This window comes from Hypanus sabinus, unplaced genomic scaffold, assembly GCF_030144855.1.
Source record: "Hypanus sabinus isolate sHypSab1 unplaced genomic scaffold, sHypSab1.hap1 scaffold_802, whole genome shotgun sequence".
In the NCBI taxonomy this organism is placed as follows: domain Eukaryota; kingdom Metazoa; phylum Chordata; class Chondrichthyes; order Myliobatiformes; family Dasyatidae; genus Hypanus; species Hypanus sabinus.
In genome coordinates this window covers 2,253-26,533 of record NW_026781654.1, presented here as the reverse complement: position 1 = coordinate 26,533, position 24,281 = coordinate 2,253, and the positions used below count along the sequence as shown (strand labels likewise).

The 24,281-nt window shown below is 59.0% G+C and overlaps 1 protein-coding gene across 1 annotated transcript; it reads right to left on the bottom strand.

Annotated features, from left to right (window-relative positions):
* Positions 1–139: 139 nt before the first annotated feature.
* On the bottom strand, positions 140–7,960 carry ccnq (cyclin Q). The gene is made up of 2 exons (XM_059962808.1): positions 7,699–7,960; positions 140–527 (listed from the first exon to the last, which is right to left on the bottom strand). Exons 1-2 carry the CDS (start codon positions 7,888–7,890, stop codon positions 441–443), a joined length of 279 nt encoding a protein of 92 aa, XP_059818791.1. The 5' UTR covers positions 7,891–7,960; the 3' UTR covers positions 140–440.
* Positions 7,961–24,281: the final 16,321 nt, after the last annotated feature.

Sequence of the window (24,281 nt, the reverse complement as noted above, 5' to 3'; positions counted from 1 at the left end):
CTCACTGAACCCCCACAGCGCTTCTCTCCCTCCTCGCTGAACCCCCACATCGCTTCACCCCCACCTCACTGAACCCCCACATCCGCACTGAACCCACACATTGCTTCACCCCCTCCTCACTTTCATACGATGGTATTGTCCATGAAGAGATTTAATCATATTACAAACACATGGCCACCCCCTCCCTGCACACACACGCAGCCACAAACGCGCCCTCACACACAGTCAGAAACAGACACACACATGCACCCTGTCCACATGCCACAGAGGTGGTAACTGGGCAACACTGCTCCCCTATGCCCCAGGATGCACCCCCACCCTCTCCAGTGTCCGTCACTCAGTCTCCGGAACCGTCACTCGGGGGGAGGGTGTCAGGAATTCTGCCTCTGAGCCCGGAGGCACAAGGGTGGGAGCGCCCTGCTCTCCGAATGCCCCCTCCCTCAGAGCTTGGCGTCCATCTCGTAGATGTCCACGATCTCGGTGATGATGCCGTGGATGATGTCCCGGGAGATTCCGTCGCTGAGGACCTGACAGAGAAGAGAGAATGGCTCAGGTTAATGTCCCCTTAACCCGCCACGGAGGGGCAGTGACGGGGTATCTCTGTGCTGAGGAAGGGGAGGGGTGAGGAGAGCTGTGTTGAGGGAGGGCAGAGAGGAGAGATTGTGCTGCAGGTCAGTAGTCAGGAGAGATTGTTTTGAGGGAGGGGTGATGAGCAGAGATTGTATGGAGGGAGGGTTGGTGAGCAGAGATTGTTTTGAGGGAGGGGTGCAGAGCAGAGATTGTATGGAGGGAGGGGTGCAGAGCAGAGATTGTTTTGAGGGAGGGGTGCAGAGCAGAGATTGTATGGAGGGAGGGGTGCAGAGCAGAGATTGTTTTGAGGGAGGGGTGCTGAGCAGAGATTGTATGGAGGGAGGGGTGATGAGCAGAGATTGTTTTGAGGGAGGGGTGCTGAGCAGAGATTGTATGGAGGGAGGGGTGGTGAGCAGAGATTGTTTTGAGGGAGGGGTGATGAGCAGAGATTGTTTTGAGGGAGGGGTGCTGAGCAGAGATTGTATGGAGGGAGGGGTGGTGAGCAGAGATTGTATGGAGGGAGGGGTGGTGAGCAGAGATTGTTTTGAGGGAGGGGTGCTGAGCAGAGATTGTTTTGAGGGAGGGGTGCTGAGCAGAGATTGTTTTGAGGGAGGGGTGCTGAGCAGAGATTCTATGGAGGGAGGGGTGGTGAGCAGAGATTGTTTTGAGGGAGGGGTGATGAGCAGAGATTGTTTTGAGGGAGGGGTGCTGAGCAGAGATTGTATGGAGGGAGGGGTGGTGAGCAGAGATTGTTTTGAGGGAGGGGTGCAGAGCAGAGATTGTTTTGAGGGAGGGGTGCTGAGCAGAGATTGTATGGAGGGAGGGGTGCTGAGCAGAGATTGTTTTGAGGGAGGGGTGATGAGCAGAGATTGTATGGAGGGAGGAGTGGTGAGCAGAGATTGTTTTGAGGGAGGGGCAGTGAGGAGAGATTGTATTGAGGGAGGGGCAGTGAGGAGAGATTGTTTTGAGGGGGGGTGATGAGCAGAGATTGTTTTGAGGGAGGGGTGGTGAGCAGAGATTGTATGGAGGGAGGAGTGGTGAGCAGAGATTGTTTTGAGGGAGGGGTGATGAGCAGAGATAGTTTTGAGGGAGGGGTGATGAGCAGAGATAGTTTTGAGGGAGGGGTGATGAGCAGAGATAGTTTTGAGGGAGGGGTGATGAGCAGAGATAGTTTTGAGGGAGGGGTGGTGAGCAGAGATTGTTTTGAGGGAGGGGCAGTGAGGAGAGATTGTATTGAGGGAGGGGCGGTGAGCAGAGATTGCTGTGGGGAAGGGGGCCAGGAGGGAGAGGCACGCTGTGGGAGAAGTGGTAAGGAGGTTGCACGGAGGGACTGTCGGTGAGGTGGACCCTACGCACTACAGGGCCGGTGAGACAGAAACTCTGTGGGGGGGGAGCAGTGAGACAGGAACACAGCTCTGGGGGGGCAGTGAGACAGGAACACAGCTCTGGGGGGGCAGTGAGACAGGAACACAGCTCTGGGGGGGCAGTGAGACAGGAACACAGCTCTGGGGGGGCAGTGAGACAGGAACACAGCTCTGGGGGGGCAGTGAGACAAGAACACAGCTCTGGGGGGTACTGAGACAGAAATACAGCTCTGGGGGGGAGCAGTGAGACAGGAACACAGCTCTGGGGGGGCAGTGAGACAGGAACACAGCTCTGGGGGGGCAGTGAGACAGGAATAAAACTCTCGGGGTCGGTGAGACAGGAACACAGCTCTGGGTGGGCAGTGAGACAGAAGCACAGCCTGGGGGGGGGCAGTGAGACAGGAATACAGCTCTGGGGGGGCAGTGAGACAGGAACACAGCTCGGGGGGGGGCAGTGAGACAGGCACATAGCACTGGGGGGGCAGTGAGACGGGAATAAAGCTCTGGGGGGGCAGTGAGACAGGAACACAGCTCTGGGGGGGCAGTGAGACAAGAACACAGCTCTGGGGGGTAGTGAGACAGAAATACAGCTCTGGGGGGGAGCAGTGAGACAGAAACACAGCTCTGGGGGGGCAGTGAGACAGGAATAAAACTCTCGGGGTCGGTGAGACAGGAACACAGCTCTGGGTGGGCAGTGAGACAGAAGCACAGCCTGGGGGGGGGCAGTGAGACAGGAATACAGCTCTGGGGGGGCAGTGAGACAGGAACACAGCTCGGGGGGGGGCAGTGAGACAGGAACATAGCACTGGGGGGGCAGTGAGACGGGAATAAAGCTCTGGGGGCAGTGAAACAGGAACACAACTCTGGGGGGCAGGGAGACAGGAACACTGCTCTGGTGGGGAGTGAGACAGGAACACAGCTCGGGGGGGGGCAGTGAGACAGGAACACAGCTCGGGGGGGGCAGTGAGACAGGAACACAGCTCGGGGGGGGGCAGTGAGACGGGAATAAAGCTCTGGGGGCAGTGAAACAGGAACACAACTCTGGGGGGCAGTGAGACAGGAATACAGCTCTGGGGGGGCTGAGACAGGAATACAGCTCTCGGGGGGCAGTGAGACAGGAACACAGCTCTGGGGGGGACAGTGAGACAGGAACACAGCTCGGGGAGGCGATGAGACAGGAACACAGCTCTGGGGGGGCTGAGACAGGAATACAGCTCTCGGGGGGCAGTGAGACAGGAACACAGCTCTGGGGGGGCAGTGAGACAGGAACACAGCTCTGGGGGGGGGTAGTGAGACAGGAACACAGCTCTGGGGGTGCGGTGAGACAGGAAAACAGCTCTGGGGGGGCAGTCAGACACGAACAGCTCTGGGGGGGCAGTGAGACAGGAACACAGCTCTAGGGGGGCAGTGAGACAGGAACACAGCTCTGGGGGTGCGGTGAGACAGGAACACAGCTCTGGGGGGGCAGTGAGACAGGAACACAGCAGTAGGGGGGCAGTGAGACAGGAACAGCTCTGGGGGGCAGTGAGACAGGAACAGCTCGGGGGGGCAGTGAGACAGGAACAGCTCGGGGGGGCAGTGAGACAGGAACACAGCACTGGGGGGGCAGTGAGACAGGAACACAACACTGGGGAGGCAGTGAGATAGGAACACAGCTCTGTGGGGGCAGTGAGACAGGAACACAGCTCTGAGGGGGCAGTGAGACAGGAACACAGCACTGGGGGGGCAGTGAGACAGGATCACAGCTCTGGGGGGGCAGTGAGACAGGAACACAGCTCTGGGGGTTGGTGAGACAGGAACACAGCTCTGGGGGGCAGTGAGACAGGAACAGCTCGGGGGGGCAGTGAGACAGGAATACAGCTCTGGGGGGCAGTGAGACAGGAATACAGCTCTGGGGGGCAGTGAGACAGGAATACAGCTCTGGGGGGCAGTGAGAAAGGAACACAGCTTGGGGGGGCAGTGAGACAGGAACAGCTCTGGGGGGGCAGTGAGACTGGAACACAGCTCTGGGGGGGTAGTGAGACAGGAATAAAGCTCTGGGGGGGCAGTGAGACAGGAACACAGCACTGGGGGGGCAGTGAGACAGGAACACAGCTCGGGGGGGGCAGTGAGACAGGAACACAGCTTTGGGGGGGCAGTAAGACAGGAACAGCTCTGGGGGGGCAGTGAGACAGGAACACAGCTCTGGGGGGGCAGTGAGACAGGAACACAGCTCTGGGGGGGCAGTGAGACAGGAACACAGCTCTGGGGGGGGCGGTGAGACAGGAACACAGCTCTGGGGGGCAGTGAGACAGGAACAGCTCTGGGGGGGCAGTGAGACAGGAACACAGCTCTGGGGGGGCAGTGAGACAGGAACACAGTTCTGGGGGGGGCAGAGAGACAGGAATACAGCTCTGGGGGTCAGTGAGACAGGAACACAGCTCGGGGGGGCAGTGAGACAGGAACACAACTCTGGGGGGGGCAGTGAGACAGGAACACAGCTCGGGGGGGCAGTGAGACAGGAACACAGCTCTGGGGGGGGGGGTAGTGAGACAGGAACACAGCTCTGGGGGGGCAGTGAGACAGGAACACAGCTCTAGGGGGCAGTGAGACAGGAACACAGCTCTAGGGGGCAGTTAGACAGGAACACAGCTCTGGGGGGGCAGTGAGACAGGAACACAGCTCTGGGGGGGCAGTGAGACAGGAACACAGCTCTGGAGGGGCCGTGAGACAGGAACACAGCTCTGGGGGGGGGGCAGTGAGACAGGAACACAGCTCGGGGGGGGCAGTGAGACAGGAACACAGCTCTGGGAGGCGATGAGACAGGAACACAGCTCTGGGGGGGCAGTGAGACAGGAATACAGCTCTCGGGGGGCAGTGAGACAGGAACACAGCTCGGGGGGGCAGTGAGACAGGAATAAAGCTCTGGGGGTCAGTGAGACAGGAACACAGCTCTGTGGGGGCAGTGAGACAGGAATACAGCTCTGGGGGGACAGTGAGATAGGAACACAGCTCTGGGGGGCAGTGAGACAGGAATACAGCTCTGTGGGGGCAGTGAGATAGGAATACAGCTCTGGGGGGGCAGTGAGACAGGAACACAGCTCGGGGGGGCAGTGAGACAGGAACAGCTCTGGGGGGGCAGTGAGACTGGAACACAGCTCTAGGGGGGCAGTGAGACAGGAACTCAGTTCTGGGGGGGCAGAGAGACAGGAACACATTTCTAGGGGGGCAGTGAGACAGGAACACAGCTCTGGGGGGGCAGTGAGACAGGAACACAGCTCTGGGGGGCAGTGAGACAGGAACACAGCTCGGGGGGGCAGTGAGACAGGAACACAGCTCTGGGGGGGCAGTGAGACAGGAACACAGCACTGGGGGGGCCGTGAGACAGGAACACAGCTCTAGAGGGGCAGTGAGACAGGAACACAGCTCGGGGGGGCAGTGAGACAGGAACACAGCTCGGGGGGGCAGTGAGACAGGAACAGCTCTGGGGGGGCAGTGAGACTGGAACACAGCTCTGGGGGGGTAGTGAGACAGGAATAAAGCTCTGGGGGGGCAGTGAGACAGGAACACAGCACTGGGGGGGCAGTGAGACAGGAACACAGCTCGGGGGGGGGCAGTGAGACAGGAACACAGCTTTGGGGGGGCAGTAAGACAGGAACAGCTCTGGGGGGCAGTGAGACAGGAATACAGCTCTGGGGGGCAGTGAGACAGGAATACAGCTCTGGGGGGCAGTGAGACAGGAATACAGCTCTGGGGGGCAGTGAGACAGGAACACAGCTCTAGGGGGGCAGTGAGACAGGAACTCAGTTCTGGGGGGGCAGAGAGACAGGAACACCGCTCTGGGGGGGGGGGGTAGTGAGACAGGAACACAGCTCTGGGGGGGCAGTGAGACAGGAACACAGCTCTGGGGGGGCAGTGAGACAGGAACACAGCTCTGGGGGGGGGGCCGTGAGACAGGAACACAGCTCGGGGGGGGCAGTGAGACAGGAACACAGCTCTGGGAGGCGATGAGACAGGAACACAGCTCTGGGGGGGCAGTGAGACAGGAATACAGCTCTCGGGGGGGCAGTGAGACAGGAACACAGCTCTGGGGGGGACAGTGAGACAGGAACACAGCTCGGGGGGGGGCAGTGAGACAGGAATACAGCTCTCGGGGGGCAGTGAGACAGGAACACAGCTCTGTGGGGGCAGTGAGACAGGAATACAGCTCTGGGGGGACAGTGAGATAGGAACACAGCTCTGGGGGGCAGTGAGACAGGAATAAAACTGGGGGTCAGTGAGACAGGAACACAGCTCTGTGGGGGCAGTGAGACAGGAACACAGCTCTGGGGGGGACAGTGAGATAGGAACACAGCTCTGGGGGGCAGTGAGACAGGAATACAGCTCTGGGGGGACAGTGAGATAGGAACACAGCTCTGGGGGGCAGTGAGACAGGAATACAGCTCTGTGGGGGCAGTGAGACAGGAATACAGCTCTGGGGGGACAGTGAGATAGGAACACAGCTCTGGGGGGGGCAGTGAGACAGGAATACAGCTCTGGGGGGCAGTGAGACAGGAACACAGCTCTGGGGGGGCAGTGAGACAGGAATACAGCTCTGGGGGGGCAGTGAGACAGGAACACAGCTCTAGGGGGGCAGTGAGACAGGAACACAGCTCTGGGGGTGCGGTGAGACAGGAACACAGCTCTGGGGGGGCAGTGAGACAGGAACACAGCTCTGGGGGTGCGGTGAGACAGGAACACAGCTCTGGGGGGGGGCAGTGAGACAGGAACACAGCTCTGGGGGGGCAGTGAGACAGGAATACAGCTCTGGGGGGCAGTGAGACAGGAACACAGCTTTGGGGGGGCAGTGAGATAGGAACAGCTCTGGGGGGCAGTGATACAGGAATACAGCTCTGGGGGGGCAGTGAGACAGGGACACAGCTCTGGGGGTCGGTGAGACAGGGACACAGTTCTGGGGGGGCAGTGAGACAGGAATACAGCTCTGGGGGGCAGTGAGACAGGAACACAGCTCTAGGGGGGCAGTGAGACAGGAACTCAGTTCTGGGGGGGCAGTGAGACAGGAACACAGCTCTGGGGGGGCAGTGAGACAGGAACACAGCTCTGGGGGGGCAGTGAGACAGGGACACAGCTCTGGGGGTCGGTGAGACAGGGACACAGTTCTGGGGGGGCAGTGAGACAGGAACACAGCACTGGGGGGGCAGTGAGACAGGAACACAGCTCTAGGGGGGCAGTGAGACAGGAACACAGCTCTAGGGGGGCAGTGAGACAGGAACACAGCTCTGGGGGGGCAGTGAGACAGGAACACAGTTCTGGGGGGGGCAGAGAGACAGGAATACAGCTCTGGGGGTCAGTGAGACAGGAACACAGCTCGGGGGGGGCAGTGAGACAGGAACACAGCTCGGGGGGGGCAGTGAGACAGGAACACAGCTCGGGGGGGCAGTGAGACAGGAACACAGCTCGGGGGGGCAGTGAGACAGGAACACAGCTCTGGGGTGGGTAGTGAGACAGGAGCACAGCTCTGGGGGGGCAGTGAGACAGGGACACAGCTCTGGGGGGGCAGTGAGACAGGGACACAGTTCTGGGGGGGCAGTGAGACAGGAACACAGCTCTGGGGGTCGGTGAGACAGGAACACAGCACTGGGGGGGCGGTGAAACAGGAGCTCTGTGGGAGGGGTGGTGTGAAGTTTCTGGGGGGGGGGGGATGGCAGCCTGGAGGAAACGCCACTCTGCTGGGGGGGGGAGAAGAAGGGGCGGCACGAAGTGAGTCGCGGAACCTGGAACACACCTCCCACCACAGCCTCTTGCCGACGGCCTCCCCGGGCACCTCCAGCCCGTAGCAGTGCAGAGCAAAGTAGAGAACGGCCACGGCAATGTGCTGGGGTTTGTGGCGCAGGCAGAGGTTGCCGTGGTAACTGTCCCTCAGCAGAGCCCAGGCCGTCACCGCCACCGGCGTCCTCTCCCACGTATGCCGGTTCATCCACCGCCTCAGGATGAGCAAGTAGTGCAGCAGGTACTAAAGAGAGAGAGAAAGATGGCAGAAACAGCCCTGGCAGACTTCAAAGCTGAAAGTAATGTTATCAGCAAATGTACACACTGGGCCACATTACAGGGTACTTTTAAAACATTTTATTCATTTACGGGAAATGGGCCCCAATTCTAGCTGCCTTTGGGAAGGTGCTGGGGATCTGCCTTCTCGAAGAACTGCAGTCCCTGAGGTGTGGCTACCCACGATGATGTTAGGGGGGCAATTCCATGATTTGGACCCAGCGACGATGAACAGCTATGTGTTTCCAAGTCAGGATGGTGAGTGACCTGTAGGGGAATTTACCTGTGGTCGGATTACCAGGGATCTGCTGGTCTCATCCTTCAAGCTGCCAGTGGTCGTGGGTCTGGAAGGTGCTGGTAGTGGAAGGTGATGGTGGTGGTCGTGGATATGGAAGCTGATGGTGGTGGTCATGGGTCTGGAAGGTGATGGTAGTGGTCGTGGATATGGAAGCTGATGGTGGTGGTCATGGGTCTGGAAGGTGATGGTAGTGGAAGGTGATGGTGGTGGTCGTGGGTCTGGAAGGTGACGGTGGTGGTCGTGGGTCTGGAAGGTGATGGTGGTGGTCGTGGGTCTGGAACGTGATGGTGGTGGTCGTGGGTCTGGAAGGTGATGGTGGTGGTCGAGGGTCTGGAAGGTGATGGTGGTGGTCGAGGATCTGGAAGGTGATGGTGGTGGTCGTGTATCTGGAAGGTGATGGTGGTGGCCGTGGGTCTGGAAGGTGATGGTGGTGGTCGTGGGTCTGGAACGTGACGGTGGTGGTCGTGGGTCTGGAAGGTGATGGTGGTGGTCGTGGGTCTGGAAGGTGATGGAGTTGGTCGTGGGTCGGGAAGGTGATGGTGGTGGTCGTGGGTCTGGAAGGTGATGGTGGTGGTCGTGGGTCTGGAAGGTGATGGAGTTGGTCGTGGGTCTGGAAGGTGAAGGTGGTGGTCGAGGGTCTGGAAGGTGATGGAGTTGGTCGTGGGTCGGGAAGGTGATGGTGGTGGTCGTGGGTCTGGAAGGTGATGGAGTTGGTCGTGGGTCTGGAAGGTGATAGTGGTGGTCGAGGGTCTGGAAGGTGATGGTGGTGGTCGTGGGTCTGGAAGGTGATGGAGTTGGTCGTGGGTCTGGAAGGTGATAGTGGTGGTCGAGGGTCTGGAAGGTGATGGTGGTGGTCGTGGGTCTGGAAGGTGATGGAGTTGGTCGTGGGTCTGGAAGGTGATAGTGGTGGTCGAGGGTCTGGAAGGTGATGGTGGTGGTCGTGGGTCTGGAAGGTGATGGAGTTGGTCGTGGGTCTGGAAGGTGAAAGTGGTGGTCGTGGGTCTGGAAGGTGATAGTGGTGGTCGAGGGTCTGGAAGGTGATGGTGGTGGTCGTGGGTCTGGAAGGTGATGGAGTTGGTCGTGGGTCTGGAAGGTGATAGTGGTGGTCGAGGGTCTGGAAGGTGATGGTGGTGGTCGTGTGTCTGGAAGGTGATGGTGGTGGTCGAGGGTCTGGAAGGTGATGGTGGTGGTCATGTGTCTGGAAGGTGATGGTGGTGGTTGTGGGTCTGGAAGCTGATGGTGGAGGAAGGTGATGGTGGTGGTCGTGGGTCTGGAAGGTGATGGTGGTGGTCGTGGGTCTGGAAGGAGTTGGTGGAGGAAGGTGATGGTGGTGGTCGTGGGTCTGGAAGGTGATGGTGGTGGTCGTGGGTCTGGAAGCTGATGGTGGTGGTCGTGTGTCTGGAAGGTGATGGTGGTGGTCGTGGGTCTGGAAGGTGATGGTAGTGGAAGGTGATGGTGGTGGTCGAGGGTCTGGAAGGTGATGGTGGTGGTCGTGGGTCTGGAAGGTGATGGTGGTGGTTGTGGGTCTGGAACGTGATGGTGGTGATCGTGGGTCTGAAAGGTGACGGTGATTGTCGTGGATCTGGAAGGTGACAGTGGTGGTCGTGGGTCTGGAAGGTGATGGTGGTGATTCTGGGTCTGGAAGGTGATGGTGGTGGTCGTGGGTCTGGAAGGTGACAGTGGTGGTCGTGGGTCTGGAAGGTGATGGTGCTGGTCGTGGGTCTGGAAGGTGATGGTGGTGATCGTGGGTCTGGAAGGTGACGGTGGTGGTCGTGGGTCTGGAAGGTGACGGTGGTGGTCGTGGATCTGGAAGGTGACGGTGATTGTCGTGGGTCTGGAAGGTGATGGTGGTGGACGTGGGTCTGGAAGGTGATGGTGGTGGTCGTGGATCTGGAAGGTGATGGTGGTGGTCGTGGGACTGGATGGTGATGGTGGTGGTCGTGGGTCTGGAACGTGATGGTGGTGGTCGTGGGTCTGGAAGGTGATGGTGGTGGTCGAGGGTCTGGAAGGTGATGGTGGTGGTCGAGGATCTGGAAGGTGATGGTGGTGGTCGTGTATCTGGAAGGTGATGGTGGTGGCCGTGGGTCTGGAAGGTGATGGTGGTGGTCGTGGGTCTGGAACGTGACGGTGGTGGTCGTGGGTCTGGAAGGTGATGGTGGTGGTCGTGGGTCTGGAAGGTGATGGAGTTGGTCGTGGGTCGGGAAGGTGATGGTGGTGGTCGTGGGTCTGGAAGGTGATGGTGGTGGTCGTGGGTCTGGAAGGTGATGGAGTTGGTCGTGGGTCTGGAAGGTGAAGGTGGTGGTCGAGGGTCTGGAAGGTGATGGAGTTGGTCGTGGGTCGGGAAGGTGATGGTGGTGGTCGTGGGTCTGGAAGGTGATGGAGTTGGTCGTGGGTCTGGAAGGTGATAGTGGTGGTCGAGGGTCTGGAAGGTGATGGTGGTGGTCGTGGGTCTGGAAGGTGATGGAGTTGGTCGTGGGTCTGGAAGGTGATAGTGGTGGTCGAGGGTCTGGAAGGTGATGGTGGTGGTCGTGGGTCTGGAAGGTGATGGAGTTGGTCGTGGGTCTGGAAGGTGAAAGTGGTGGTCGTGGGTCTGGAAGGTGATAGTGGTGGTCGAGGGTCTGGAAGGTGATGGTGGTGGTCGTGGGTCTGGAAGGTGATGGAGTTGGTCGTGGGTCTGGAAGGTGATAGTGGTGGTCGAGGGTCTGGAAGGTGATGGTGGTGGTCGTGTGTCTGGAAGGTGATGGTGGTGGTCGAGGGTCTGGAAGGTGATGGTGGTGGTCATGTGTCTGGAAGGTGATGGTGGTGGTTGTGGGTCTGGAAGCTGATGGTGGAGGAAGGTGATGGTGGTGGTCGTGGGTCTGGAAGGTGATGGTGGTGGTCGTGGGTCTGGAAGGAGTTGGTGGAGGAAGGTGATGGTGGTGGTCGTGGGTCTGGAAGGTGATGGTGGTGGTCGTGGGTCTGGAAGCTGATGGTGGTGGTCGTGTGTCTGGAAGGTGATGGTGGTGGTCGTGGGTCTGGAAGGTGATGGTAGTGGAAGGTGATGGTGGTGGTCGTGGGTCTGGAAGGTGATGGTGGTGGTCGTGGGTCTGGAAGGTGATGGTGGTGGTTGTGGGTCTGGAACGTGATGGTGGTGATCGTGGGTCTGAAAGGTGACGGTGATTGTCGTGGATCTGGAAGGTGACAGTGGTGGTCGTGGGTCTGGAAGGTGATGGTGGTGATTCTGGGTCTGGAAGGTGATGGTGGTGGTCGTGGGTCTGGAAGGTGACAGTGGTGGTCGTGGGTCTGGAAGGTGATGGTGCTGGTCGTGGGTCTGGAAGGTGATGGTGGTGATCGTGGGTCTGGAAGGTGACGGTGGTGGTCGTGGGTCTGGAAGGTGACGGTGGTGGTCGTGGGTTTGGAAGGTGATGGTAGTGGAAGGTGATGGTGGTGGTCGTGGATCTGGAAGGTGACGGTGGTGGTCGTGGGTCTGGAAGGTGATGGTGGTGGTTGTGGGTCTGGAAGGTGATGGTGGTGATCGTGGGTCTGGAATGTGACGGTGATTGTCGTGGATCTGGAAAGTGATGGTGGTGGTCGTGGGTCTGGAAGGTGATGGTGCTGGTCGTGGGTCTGGAAGGAGATGGTGGTGTAAAGTGATGGTGGTGGTCGTGGGTCTGGAAGGTGATGGTGCTGGTCGTGGGTCTGGAAGGTGATGGTGATTGTCGTGGGTCTGGAAGGTGATGGTGGTGGTCGTGGGTCTGGAAGGTGATGGTGGTGGTCGTGGGTCTGGAAGGTGATGGTGGTGGTCGTAGGTCTGGAAGGTGATGGTGGTGGTTGTGGGTCTGGATGGTGATGGTGGTGGTCGTGGGTCTGGAAGGTGGTGGTGGTCGTGGGTTTGGAATGTGGTGGTGGTCATGGGTTTAAAAGGTGACGGTGGTGGTCGTGGGTCTGGAAGGTGATGGTGGTGCTCGTGGGTCTGGAAGGTGATGGTGGTGCTCGTGGGTCTGGAAGGTGATGGTGGTGCTCGTGGGTCTGGAAGGTGATGGTGGTGGTCGTGGGTCTGGAAGGTGATGGTGGTGGTCGTGGGTCTGGATGGTGATGGTGGTGGTCGTGGGTCTGGAAGGTGGTGGTGGTCGTGGGTTTGGAAGGTGGTGGTGGTCATGGGTGTGGAAGGTGACGGTGGGGGTCGTGGGTCTGGAAGGTGATGGTGGTGCTCGTGGGTCTGGAAGGTGATGGTGGTGCTCGTGGGTCTGGAAGGTGATGGTGGTGGTCGAGGGTCTGGAAGGTGACGGTGGTGGTCGTGGGTCTGGAAGGTGATGGTGGTGCTCGTGGGTCTGGAAGGTGATGGTGGTGCTCGTGGGTCTGGAAGGTGATGTTGGTGGTCGTGGGTCTGGAAGGTGATGGTGGTGGTCGTGGGTCTGGAAGGTGATGGAGTTGGTCGTGGGTCGGGAAGGTGATGGTGGTGGTCGTGGGTCTGGAAGGTGATGGTGGTGGTCGTGGGTCTGGAAGGTGATGGAGTTGGTCGTGGGTCTGGAAGGTGAAGGTGGTGGTCGAGGGTCTGGAAGGTGATGGAGTTGGTCGTGGGTCGGGAAGGTGATGGTGGTGGTCGTGGGTCTGGAAGGTGATGGAGTTGGTCGTGGGTCTGGAAGGTGATAGTGGTGGTCGAGGGTCTGGAAGGTGATGGTGGTGGTCGTGGGTCTGGAAGGTGATGGAGTTGGTCGTGGGTCTGGAAGGTGATAGTGGTGGTCGAGGGTCTGGAAGGTGATGGTGGTGGTCGTGGGTCTGGAAGGTGATGGAGTTGGTCGTGGGTCTGGAAGGTGATAGTGGTGGTCGAGGGTCTGGAAGGTGATGGTGGTGGTCGTGGGTCTGGAAGGTGATGGAGTTGGTCGTGGGTCTGGAAGGTGAAAGTGGTGGTCGTGGGTCTGGAAGGTGATAGTGGTGGTCGAGGGTCTGGAAGGTGATGGTGGTGGTCGTGGGTCTGGAAGGTGATGGAGTTGGTCGTGGGTCTGGAAGGTGATAGTGGTGGTCGAGGGTCTGGAAGGTGATGGTGGTGGTCGTGTGTCTGGAAGGTGATGGTGGTGGTCGAGGGTCTGGAAGGTGATGGTGGTGGTCATGTGTCTGGAAGGTGATGGTGGTGGTTGTGGGTCTGGAAGCTGATGGTGGAGGAAGGTGATGGTGGTGGTCGTGGGTCTGGAAGGTGATGGTGGTGGTCGTGGGTCTGGAAGGAGTTGGTGGAGGAAGGTGATGGTGGTGGTCGTGGGTCTGGAAGGTGATGGTGGTGGTCGTGGGTCTGGAAGCTGATGGTGGTGGTCGTGTGTCTGGAAGGTGATGGTGGTGGTCGTGGGTCTGGAAGGTGATGGTAGTGGAAGGTGATGGTGGTGGTCGTGGGTCTGGAAGGTGATGGTGGTGGTCGTGGGTCTGGAAGGTGATGGTGGTGGTTGTGGGTCTGGAACGTGATGGTGGTGATCGTGGGTCTGAAAGGTGACGGTGATTGTCGTGGATCTGGAAGGTGACAGTGGTGGTCGTGGGTCTGGAAGGTGATGGTGGTGATTCTGGGTCTGGAAGGTGATGGTGGTGGTCGTGGGTCTGGAAGGTGACAGTGGTGGTCGTGGGTCTGGAAGGTGATGGTGCTGGTCGTGGGTCTGGAAGGTGATGGTGGTGATCGTGGGTCTGGAAGGTGACGGTGGTGGTCGTGGGTCTGGAAGGTGACGGTGGTGGTCGTGGATCTGGAAGGTGACGGTGATTGTCGTGGGTCTGGAAGGTGATGGTGGTGGTCGTGGGTCTGGAAGGTGATGGTGGTGGTCGTGGATCTGGAAGGTGATGGTGGTGGTCGTGGGACTGGATGGTGATGGTGGTGGTCGTGGGTCTGGAACGTGATGGTGGTGGTCGTGGGTCTGGAAGGTGATAGTGGTGGTCGAGGGTCTGGAAGGTGATGGTGGTGCTCGTGGGTCTGGAAGGTGATGTTGGTGGTCGTGGGTCTGGAAGGTGACGGTGGTGGTCGTGGGTCTGGAAGGTGACGGTGGTGGTCGTGGGTCTGGAAGGTGATGGTGGTGGTCGTGGGTCTGGAAGGTGATGGTGCTGGTCGTGGGTCTGGAAGGTGATGGTAGTGGAAGGTGACGGTGGTGGTCGTGGGTCTGGAAGGTGCTGGTGGTGGTCGTGGGTCTGGAAGGTGCTGGTAGTGGTCGTGGGGCTGGAAGGTGATGGTGGTGTAAAGTGATGGTGGTGATCGTGGGTCTGGAAGGTGATGGTGCTGGTCGTGGATCTGGAAGGTGATGGTGATTGTCGTGGGTCTGGAAGGTGATGGTGGTGGTCGTGGGTCTGGAAGGTGATGGTGGTGGTCGTGGGTCTGGATGGTGATGGTGGTGGTCGTGGGTCTGGAAGGTGGTGGTGGTCGTGGGTTTGGAAGGTGGTGGTGGTCATGGGTTTGGAAGGTGACGGTGGTGGTCGTGGGTCTGGAAGGTGACGGTGGTGGTCGTGGATCTGGAAGGTGACGGTGGTGGTCGTGGATCTGGAAGGTGACGGTGGTGGTCGTGGGTCTGGAAGGTGACAGTGATTGTCGTGGGTCTGGAAGGTGATGGTGGTGGTCGTGGGTCTGGAAGGTGATGGTGGTGGTCGTGGGTCTGGAAGGTGATGGTGGTGGTCGTGGGTCGGGAAGGTGATGGTGGTGGTCGTGGGTCTGGAAGGTGATGGTGGTGGTCGTGGGTCGGGAAGGTGATGGTGGTGGTCGTGGGTCTGGAAGGTGATGGTGCTGGTCGTGGGTCTGGAAGGTGATGGTGGTGATCGTGGGTCGGGAAGGTGATGGTGGTGGTCGAGGGTCTGGAAGGTGATGGTGGTGGTCGTGGGTCTGGAAGGTGATAGTGGTGGTCGAGGGTCTGGAAGGTGATGGTGGTGGTCGAGGGTCTGGAAGGTGATGGTGGAGGTCGTGGGTCTGGAAGGTGATGGAGTTGGTCGTGGGTCGGGAAGGTGATGGTGGTGGTCGTGGGTCTGGAAGGTGATGGTGGTGGTCGTGGGTCTGGAAGGTGATGGAGTTGGTCGTGGGTCTGGAAGGTGAAGGTGGTGGTCGAGGGTCTGGAAGGTGATGGAGTTGGTCATGGGTCGGGAAGGTGTTGGTGGTGGTCGTGGGTCTGGAAGGTGATGGAGTTGGTCGTGGGTCTGGAAGGTGATAGTGGTGGTCGAGGGTCTGGAAGGTGATGGTGGTGGTCGTGGGTCTGGAAGGTGATGGAGTTGGTCGTGGGTCTGGAAGGTGATGGTGGTGGTCGAGGGTCTGGAAGGTGATGGTGGTGGTCGAGGGTCTGGAAGGTGATGGAGTTGGTCGTGGGTCGGGAAGGTGGTGTGGTGGTCGTGGGTCTGGAAGGTGATGGTCGTGGTCGTGGGTCTGGAAGGTGATGGAGTTGGTCGTGGGTCTGGAAGGTGATAGTGGTGGTCGAGGGTCTGGAAGGTGATGGTGGTGGTCGTGGGTCTGGAAGGTGATGGAGTTGGTCGTGGGTCTGGAAGGTGATAGTGGTGGTCGAGGGTCTGGAAGGTGATGGTGGTGGTCGTGGGTCTGGAAGGTGATGGAGTTGGTCGTGGGTCTGGAAGGTGATAGTGGTGGTCGTGGGTCTGGAAGGTGATAGTGGTGGTCGAGGGTCTGGAAGGTGATGGTGGTGGTCGGGGGTCTGGAAGGTGATGGAGTTGGTCGTGGGTCTGGAAGGTGATAGTGGTGGTCGAGGGTCTGGAAGGTGATGGTGGTGGTCGTGTGTCTGGAAGGTGATGGTGGTGGTCGAGGGTCTGGAAGGTGATGGTGGTGGTCATGTGTCTGGAAGGTGATGGAGTTGGTCGTGGGTCTGGAAGGTGATAGTGGTGGTCGAGGGTCTGGAAGGTGATGGAGTTGGTCGTGGGTCTGGAAGGTGATAGTGGTGGTCGAGGGTCTGGAAGGTGATGGTGGTGGTCGTGTGTCTGGAAGGTGATGGTGGTGGTCGAGGGTCTGGAAGGTGATGGTGGTGGTCATGTGTCTGGAAGGTGATGGTGGTGGTTGTGGGTCTGGAAGCTGATGGTGGAGGAAGGTGATGGTGGTGGTCGTGGGTCTGGAAGCTGATGGTGGTGGTCGTGGGTCTGGAAGGTGATGGAGTTGGTCGTGGGTCTGGAAGGTGAAGGTGGTGGTCGAGGGTCTGGAAGGTGATGGAGTTGGTCATGGGTCGGGAAGGTGATGGTGGTGGTCGTGGGTCTGGAAGGTGATGGAGTTGGTCGTGGGTCTGGAAGGTGATAGTGGTGGTCGAGGGTCTGGACGGTGATGGTGGTGGTCGTGGGTCTGGAAGGTGATGGTGTTGGTCGTGGGTCTGGAAGGTGATGGTGGTGGTCGAGGGTCTGGAAGGTGATGGTGGTGGTCGAGGGTCTGGAAGGTGATGGAGTTGGTCGTGGGTCGGGAAGGTGATGGTGGTGGTCGTGGGTCTGGAAGGTGATGGTCGTGGTCGTGGGTCTGGAAGGTGATGGTGGTGGTCGAGGGTCTGGAAGGTGATGGTGGTGGTCGTGGGTCTGGAAGGTGATGGAGTTGGTCGTGGGTCTGGAAGGTGATAGTGGTGGTCGAGGGTCTGGAAGGTGATGGTGGTGGTCGTGGGTCTGGAAGGTGATAGTGGTGGTCGAGGGTCTGGAAGGTGATGGTGGTGGTCGAGGGTCTGGGAGGTGATGGTGGTGGTCGTGGGTCTGGAAGGTGATGGAGTTGGTCGTGGGTCGGGAAGGTGATGGTGGTGGTCGTGGGTCTGGAAGGTGATGGTGGTGGTCGTGGGTCTGGAAGGTGATGGAGTTGGTCGTGGGTCTGGAAGGTGAAGGTGGTGGTCGAGGGTCTGGAAGGTGATGGAGTTGGTCATGGGTCGGGAAGGTGATGGTGGCGGTCGTGGGTCTGGAAGGTGATGGAGTTGGTCGTGGGTCTGGAAGGTGATAGTGGTGGTCGAGGGTCTGGAAGGTGATGGTGGTGGTCGTGGGTCTGGAAGGTGATGGAGTTGGTCGTGGGTCTGGAAGGTGATGGTGGTGGTCGAGGGTCTGGAAGGTGATGGTGGTGGTCGAGGGTCTGGAAGGTGATGGAGTTGGTCGTGGGTCGGGAAGGTGATGTGGTGGTCGTGGGTCTGGAAGGTGATGGTCGTGGTCGTGGGTCTGGAAGGTGATGGTGGTGGTCGAGGGTCTGGAAGGTGATGGTGGTGGTCGTGGGTCTGGAAGGTGATGGAGTTGGTCGTGGGTCTGGAAGGTGATAGTGGTGGTCGAGGGTCTGGAAGGTGATGGTGGTGGTCGTGGGTCTGGAAGGTGATGGAGTTGGTCGTGGGTCTGGAAGGTGATAGTGGTGGTCGAGGGTCTGGAAGGTGATGGTGGTGGTCGTGGGTCTGGAAGGTGATGGAGTTGGTCGTGGGTCTGGAAGGTGATAGTGGTGGTCGTGGGTCTGGAAGGTGATAGTGGTGGTCGAGGGTCTGGAAGGTGATGGTGGTGGTCGGGGGTCTGGAAGGTGATGGAGTTGGTCGTGGGTCTGGAAGGTGATAGTGGTGGTCGAGGGTCTGGAAGGTGATGGTGGTGGTCGTGTGTCTGGAAGGTGATGGTGGTGGTCGAGGGTCTGGAAGGTGATGGTGGTGGTCATGTGTCTGGAAGGTGATGGAGTTGGTCGTGGGTCTGGAAGGTGATAGTGGTGGTCGAGGGTCTGGAAGGTGATGGAGTTGGTCGTGGGTCTGGAAGGTGATAGTGGTGGTCGAGGGTCTGGAAGGTGATGGTGGTGGTCGTGTGTCTGGAAGGTGATGGTGGTGGTCGAGGGTCTGGAAGGTGATGGTGGTGGTCATGTGTCTGGAAGGTGATGGTGGAGGTTGTGGGTCTGGAAGCTGATGGTGGAGGAAGGTGATGGTGGTGGTCGTGGGTCTGGAAGGTGATGGTGGTGGTCGTGGGTCTGGAAGGTGATGGAGTTGGTCGTGGGTCTGGACGGTGAAGGTGGTGGTCGAGGGTCTGGAAGGTGATGGAGTTGGTCATGGGTCGGGAAGGTGATGGTGGTGGTCGTGGGTCTGGAAGGTGATGGAGTTGGTCGTGGGTCTGGAAGGTGATACTGGTGGTCGAGGGTCTGGACGGTGATGGTGGTGGTCGTGGGTCTGGAAGGTGATGGTGTTGGTCGTGGGTCTGGAAGGTGATGGTGGTGGTCGAGGGTCTGGAAGGTGATGGTGGTGGTCGAGGGTCTGGAAGGTGATGGAGTTGGTCGTGGGTCGGGAAGGTGATGGTGGTGGTCGTGGGTCTGGAAGGTGATGGTCGTGGTCGTGGGTCTGGAAGGTGATGGTGGTGGTCGAGGGTCTGGAAGGTGATGGTGGTGGTCGTGGGTCTGGAAGGTGATGGAGTTGGTCGTGGGTCTGGAAGGTGATAGTGGTGGTCGAGGGTCTGGAAGGTGATGGTGGTGGTCGTGGGTCTGGAAGGTGATGGAGTTGGTCGTGGGTCTGGAAGGTGATAGTGGTGGTCGAGGGTCTGGAAGGTGATGGTGGTGGTCGTGGGTCTGGAAGGTGATGGAGTTGGTCGTGGGTCTGGAAGGTGATAGTGGTGGTCGTGGGTCTGGAAGGTGATAGTGGTGGTCGAGGGTCTGGAAGGTGATGGTGGTGGTCGGGGGTCTGGAAGGTGATGGAGTTGGTCGTGGGTCTGGAAGGTGATAGTGGTGGTCGAGGGTCTGGAAGGTGATGGTGGTGGTCGTGTGTCTGGAAGGTGATGGTGGTGGTCGAGGGTCTGGAAGGTGATGGTGGTGGTCATGTGTCTGGAAGGTGATGGAGTTGGTCGTGGGTCTGGAAGGTGATAGTGGTGGTCGAGGGTCTGGAAGGTGATGGAGTTGGTCGTGGGTCTGGAAGGTGATAGTGGTGGTCGAGGGTCTGGAAGGTGATGGTGGTGGTCGTGTGTCTGGAAGGTGATGGTGGTGGTCGAGGGTCTGGAAGGTGATGGTGGTGGTCATGTGTCTGGAAGGTGATGGTGGTGGTTGTGGGTCTGGAAGCTGATGGTGGAGGAAGGTGATGGTGGTGGTCGTGGGTCTGGAAGGTGATAGTGGTGGTCGAGGGTCTGGAAGGTGATGGTGGTGGTCGTGGGTCTGGAAGGTGATGGAGTTGGTCGTGGGTCTGGAAGGTGATAGTGGTGGTCGAGGGTCTGGAAGGTGATGGTGGTGGTCGTGGGTCTGGAAGGTGATGGAGTTGGTCGTGGGTCTGGAAGGTGATAGTGGTGGTCGAGGGTCTGGAAGGTGATGGAGTTGGTCGTGGGTCTGGAAGGTGATAGTGGTGGTCGAGGGTCTGGAAGGTGATGGTGGTGGTCGTGTGTCTGGAAGGTGATGGTGGTGGTCGAGGGTCTGGAAGCTGATGGTGGTGGTCATGTGTCTGGAAGGTGATGGTGGTGGTTGTGGGTCTGGAAGCTGATGGTGGAGAAAGGTGATGGAGTTGGTCGTGGGTCTGGAAGGTGATAGTGGTGGTCGAGGGTCTGGAAGGTGATGGTGGTGGTCGTGGGTCTGGAAGGTGATAGTGGTGGTCGAGGGTCTGGAAGGTGATGGTGGTGGTCGTGGGTCTGGAAGGTGATGGAGTTGGTCGTGGGTCTGGAAGGTGATAGTGGTGGTCGTGGGTCTGGAAGGTGATAGTGGTGATCGAGGGTCTGGAAGGTGATGGTGGTGGTCGGGGGTCTGGAAGGTGATGGAGTTGGTCGTGGGTCTGGAAGGTGATAGTGGTGGTCGAGGGTCTGGAAGGTGATGGTGGTGGTCGTGTGTCTGGAAGGTGATGGTGGTGGTCGAGGGTCTGGAAGGTGATGGTGGTGGTCATGTGTCTGGAAGGTGATGGAGTTGGTCGTGGGTCTGGAAGGTGATAGTGGTGGTCGAGGGTCTGGAAGGTGATGGAGTTGGTCGTGGGTCTGGAAGGTGATAGTGGTGGTCGAGGGTCTGGAAGGTGATGGTGGTGGTCGTGTGTCTGGAAGGTGATGGTGGTGGTCGAGGGTCTGGAAGGTGATGGTGGTGGTCATGTGTCTGGAAGGTGATGGTGGTGGTTGTGGGTCTGGAAGCTGATGGTGGAGGAAGGTGATGGTGGTGGTCGTGGGTCTGGAAGGTGATAGTGGTGGTCGAGGGTCTGGAAGGTGATGGTGGTGGTCGTGGGTCTGGAAGGTGATGGAGTTGGTCGTGGGTCTGGAAGGTGATAGTGGTGGTCGAGGGTCTGGAAGGTGATGGTGGTGGTCGTGGGTCTGGAAGGTGATGGAGTTGGTCGTGGGTCTGGAAGGTGATAGTGGTGGTCGAGGGTCTGGAAGGTGATGGAGTTGGTCGTGGGTCTGGAAGGTGATAGTGGTGGTCGAGGGTCTGGAAGGTGATGGTGGTGGTCGTGTGTCTGGAAGGTGATGGTGGTGGTCGAGGGTCTGGAAGCTGATGGTGGTGGTCATGTGTCTGGAAGGTGATGGTGGTGGTTGTGGGTCTGGAAGCTGATGGTGGAGAAAGGTGATGGAGTTGGTCGTGGGTCTGGAAGGTGATAGTGGTGGTCGAGGGTCTGGAAGGTGATGGTGGTGGTCGTGGGTCTGGAAGGTGATAGTGGTGGTCGAGGGTCTGGAAGGTGATGGTGGTGGTCGTGGGTCTGGAAGGTGATGGAGTTGGTCGTGGGTCTGGAAGGTGATAGTGGTGGTCGTGGGTCTGGAAGGTGATAGTGGTGATCGAGGGTCTGGAAGGTGATGGTGGTGGTCGGGGGTCTGGAAGGTGATGGAGTTGGTCGTGGGTCTGGAAGGTGATAGTGGTGGTCGAGGGTCTGGAAGGTGATGGTGGTGGTCGTGTGTCTGGAAGGTGATGGTGGTGGTCGAGGGTCTGGAAGGTGATGGTGGTGGTCATGTGTCTGGAAGGTGATGGAGTTGGTCGTGGGTCTGGAAGGTGATAGTGGTGGTCGAGGGTCTGGAAGGTGATGGAGTTGGTCGTGGGTCTGGAAGGTGATAGTGGTGGTCGAGGGTCTGGAAGGTGATGGTGGTGGTCGTGTGTCTGGAAGGTGATGGTGGTGGTCGAGGGTCTGGAAGGTGATGGTGGTGGTCATGTGTCTGGAAGGTGATGGTGGTGGTCATGTGTCTGGAAGGTGATGGTGGTGGAAGGTGATGGTGGTGGTCGTGGGTCTGGAAGGTGATGGTAGTGGAAGGTGATGGTGGTGGTCGTGGGTCTGGAAGGTGATGGTGCTGGTCGTGGGTGGAAGGTGATGGTGGTGGTCGAGGGTCTGGAAGTTGATGGTGGTGGTCGTGGGTCTGGAAGATGATGGTGGTGGTCGTGGGTCTGGAAGGTGATGGTGGTGGTCGTGTGTCTGGAAGGTGATGGTGGTGGTCGAGGGTCTGGAAGGTGATGGTGGTGGTCATGTGTCTGGAAGGTGATGGTAGTGGAAGGTGATGGTGGTGGTCGTGGGTCTGGAAGGTGATGGTAGTGGAAGGTGATGGTGGTGGTCGTGGGTCTGGAAGGTGATGGTGCTGGTCGTGGGTCTGGAAGATGATGGTGGTGGTCGTGGGTCTGGAAGGTGATGGTGGTGGTCGTGGGTCGGGAAGGTGATAGTGGTGGTCGAGGGTCTGGAAGGTGATGGTGGTGGTCGAGGGTCTGGAAGGTGATGGTGGTGGTCGAGGGTCTGGAAGGTGATGGTGGTGGTCGAGGGTCTGGAAGGTGATGGTGGTGGTCGTGGGTCTGGAAGGTGATAGTGGTGATCGTGGGTCTGGAAGGTGATGGAGTTGGTCGTGGGTCTGGAAGGTGATGGAGTTGATCGTGGGTCTGGAAGGTGATGGTCGTGGTCGTGGATCTGGAAGGTGATGGTCGTGGTCGTGGATCTGGAAGGTGATGGTGATTGTCGTGGGTCTGGAAGGTGATAGTGGTGGTCAAGGGTCTGGAAGGTGATGGTGGTGGTCGTGTGTCTGGAAGGTGATGGTGGTGGTCGTGTGTCTGGAAGGTGATGGTGGTGGTTGTGGGTCTGGAAGGTGATGGTAGTGGTCGTGTGTCTGGAAGGTGATGGTGGTGGTTGTGGGTCTGGAAGGTGATGGTACTGGAAGGTGATGGTGGTGGTCGTGGGTCTGGAAGCTGATGGTGGTGGTCGTGTGTCTGGAAGGTGATGGTGGTGGTTGTGGGTCTGGAAGGTGATGGTAGTGGAAGGTGATGGTGGTGGTTGTGGGTCTGGAAGGTGATGGTGGTGGTCGTGGGTCTGGAAGGTGATGGTAGTGGAAAGTGATGGTTGTGTCGTGGGTCTGGAAGGTGATGGTGGTGATCGTGGGTCTGGAAGGTGATGGTGGTGGTCGTGGGTCTGGAAGGTGATGGTGGTGGTCGTGGGTCTGGAACGTGATGGTGGTGATCGTGGGTCTGGAAGGTGATGGTGGTGGTTGTGGGTCTGGAAGGTGACGGTGATTGTCGTGGATCTGGAAGGTGACAGTGGTGGTCGTGGGTCTGGAAGGTGATGGTGGTGATCGTGGATCTGGAAGGTGATGGTCGTGGTCGTGGATCTGGAAGGTGATGGTCGTGGTCGTGGATCTGGAAGGTGACGGTGATTGTCGTGGGTCTGGAAGGTGATGGTGGTGGTCGTGGGTCTGGAAGGTGATGGTGGTGGTCGTGGATCTGGAAGGTGATGGTGGTGGTCGTGGGTCTGGATGGTGATGGTGGTGGTCGTGGGTCTGGAAGGTGGTGGTGGTCGTGGGTCTGGAAGGTGATAGTGGTGGTCGAGGGTCTGGAAGGTGATGGTGGTGGTCGAGGGTCTGGAAGGTGATGGTGGTGGTCGTGTGTCTGGAAGGTGATGGTGGTGGTTGTGGGTCTGGAAGCTGATGGTGGAGGAAGGTGATGGTGGTGGTCATGGGTCTGGAAGGTGATGGTGGTGGTCGTGGGTTTGGAAGGAGATGGTGGAGGAAGGTGATGGTGGTGGTCGTGGGTCTGGAAGGTGATGGTGGAGGAAGGTGATGGTGGTGGTCGTGGGTCGGGAAGGTGATGGTGGTGGTCGTGGGTCTGGAAGGTGACGGTGGTGGTCGTGGGTCTGGAAGGTGATGGTGGTGGTCGTGTGTCTGGACGGTGATGGTGGTGGTCGTGGGTCTGGAAGGTGATGGTGGTGGTCGTGGGTCTGGAAGGTGATGGTGATTGTCGTGGATCTGGAAGGTGACAGTGGTGGTCGTGGGTCTGGAAGGTGATGGTGGTGATCGTGGATCTGGAAGGTGATGGTCGTGGTCGTGGATCTGGAAGGTGATGGTCGTGGTCGTGGATCTGGAAGGTGACGGTGATTGTCGTGGGTCTGGAAGGTGATGGTGGTGGTCGTGGGTCTGGAAGGTGATGGTGGTGGTCGTGGATCTGGAAGGTGATGGTGGTGGTCGTGGGTCTGGATGGTGATGGTGGTGGTCGTGGGTCTGGAAGGTGGTGGTGGTCGTGGGTCTGGAAGGTGATAGTGGTGGTCGAGGGTCTGGAAGGTGATGGTGGTGGTCGAGGGTCTGGAAGGTGATGGTGGTGGTCGTGTGTCTGGAAGGTGATGGTGGTGGTTGTGGGTCTGGAAGCTGATGGTGGAGGAAGGTGATGGTGGTGGTCATGGGTCTGGAAGGTGATGGTGGTGGTCGTGGGTTTGGAAGGAGATGGTGGAGGAAGGTGATGGTGGTGGTCGTGGGTCTGGAAGGTGATGGTGGAGGAAGGTGATGGTGGTGGTCGTGGGTCGGGAAGGTGATGGTGGTGGTCGTGGGTCTGGAAGGTGACGGTGGTGGTCGTGGGTCTGGAAGGTGATGGTGGTGGTCGTGTGTCTGGACGGTGATGGTGGTGGTCGTGGGTCTGGAAGGTGATGGTGGTGGTCGTGGGTCTGGAAGGTGATGGTGGTGGTCGTGGGTCTGGAAGGTGATGGTAGTGGAAGGTGATGGTCGTGTCGTGGGTCTGGAAGGTGATGGTGGTGATCGTGGGTCTGGAAGGTGATGGTGGTGGTTGTGGGTCTGGAAGGTGATGGTGGTGGTCGTGGGTCTGGAAGGTGATGGTAGTGGAAGGTGATGGTGGTGGTCGTGGGTCAGGAAGGTGATGGTGCTGGTCGTGGGTCTGGAAGGTGATGGTGGTGGTCATGGGTCTGGAAGTTGATGGTGGTGGTCATGGGTCTGGA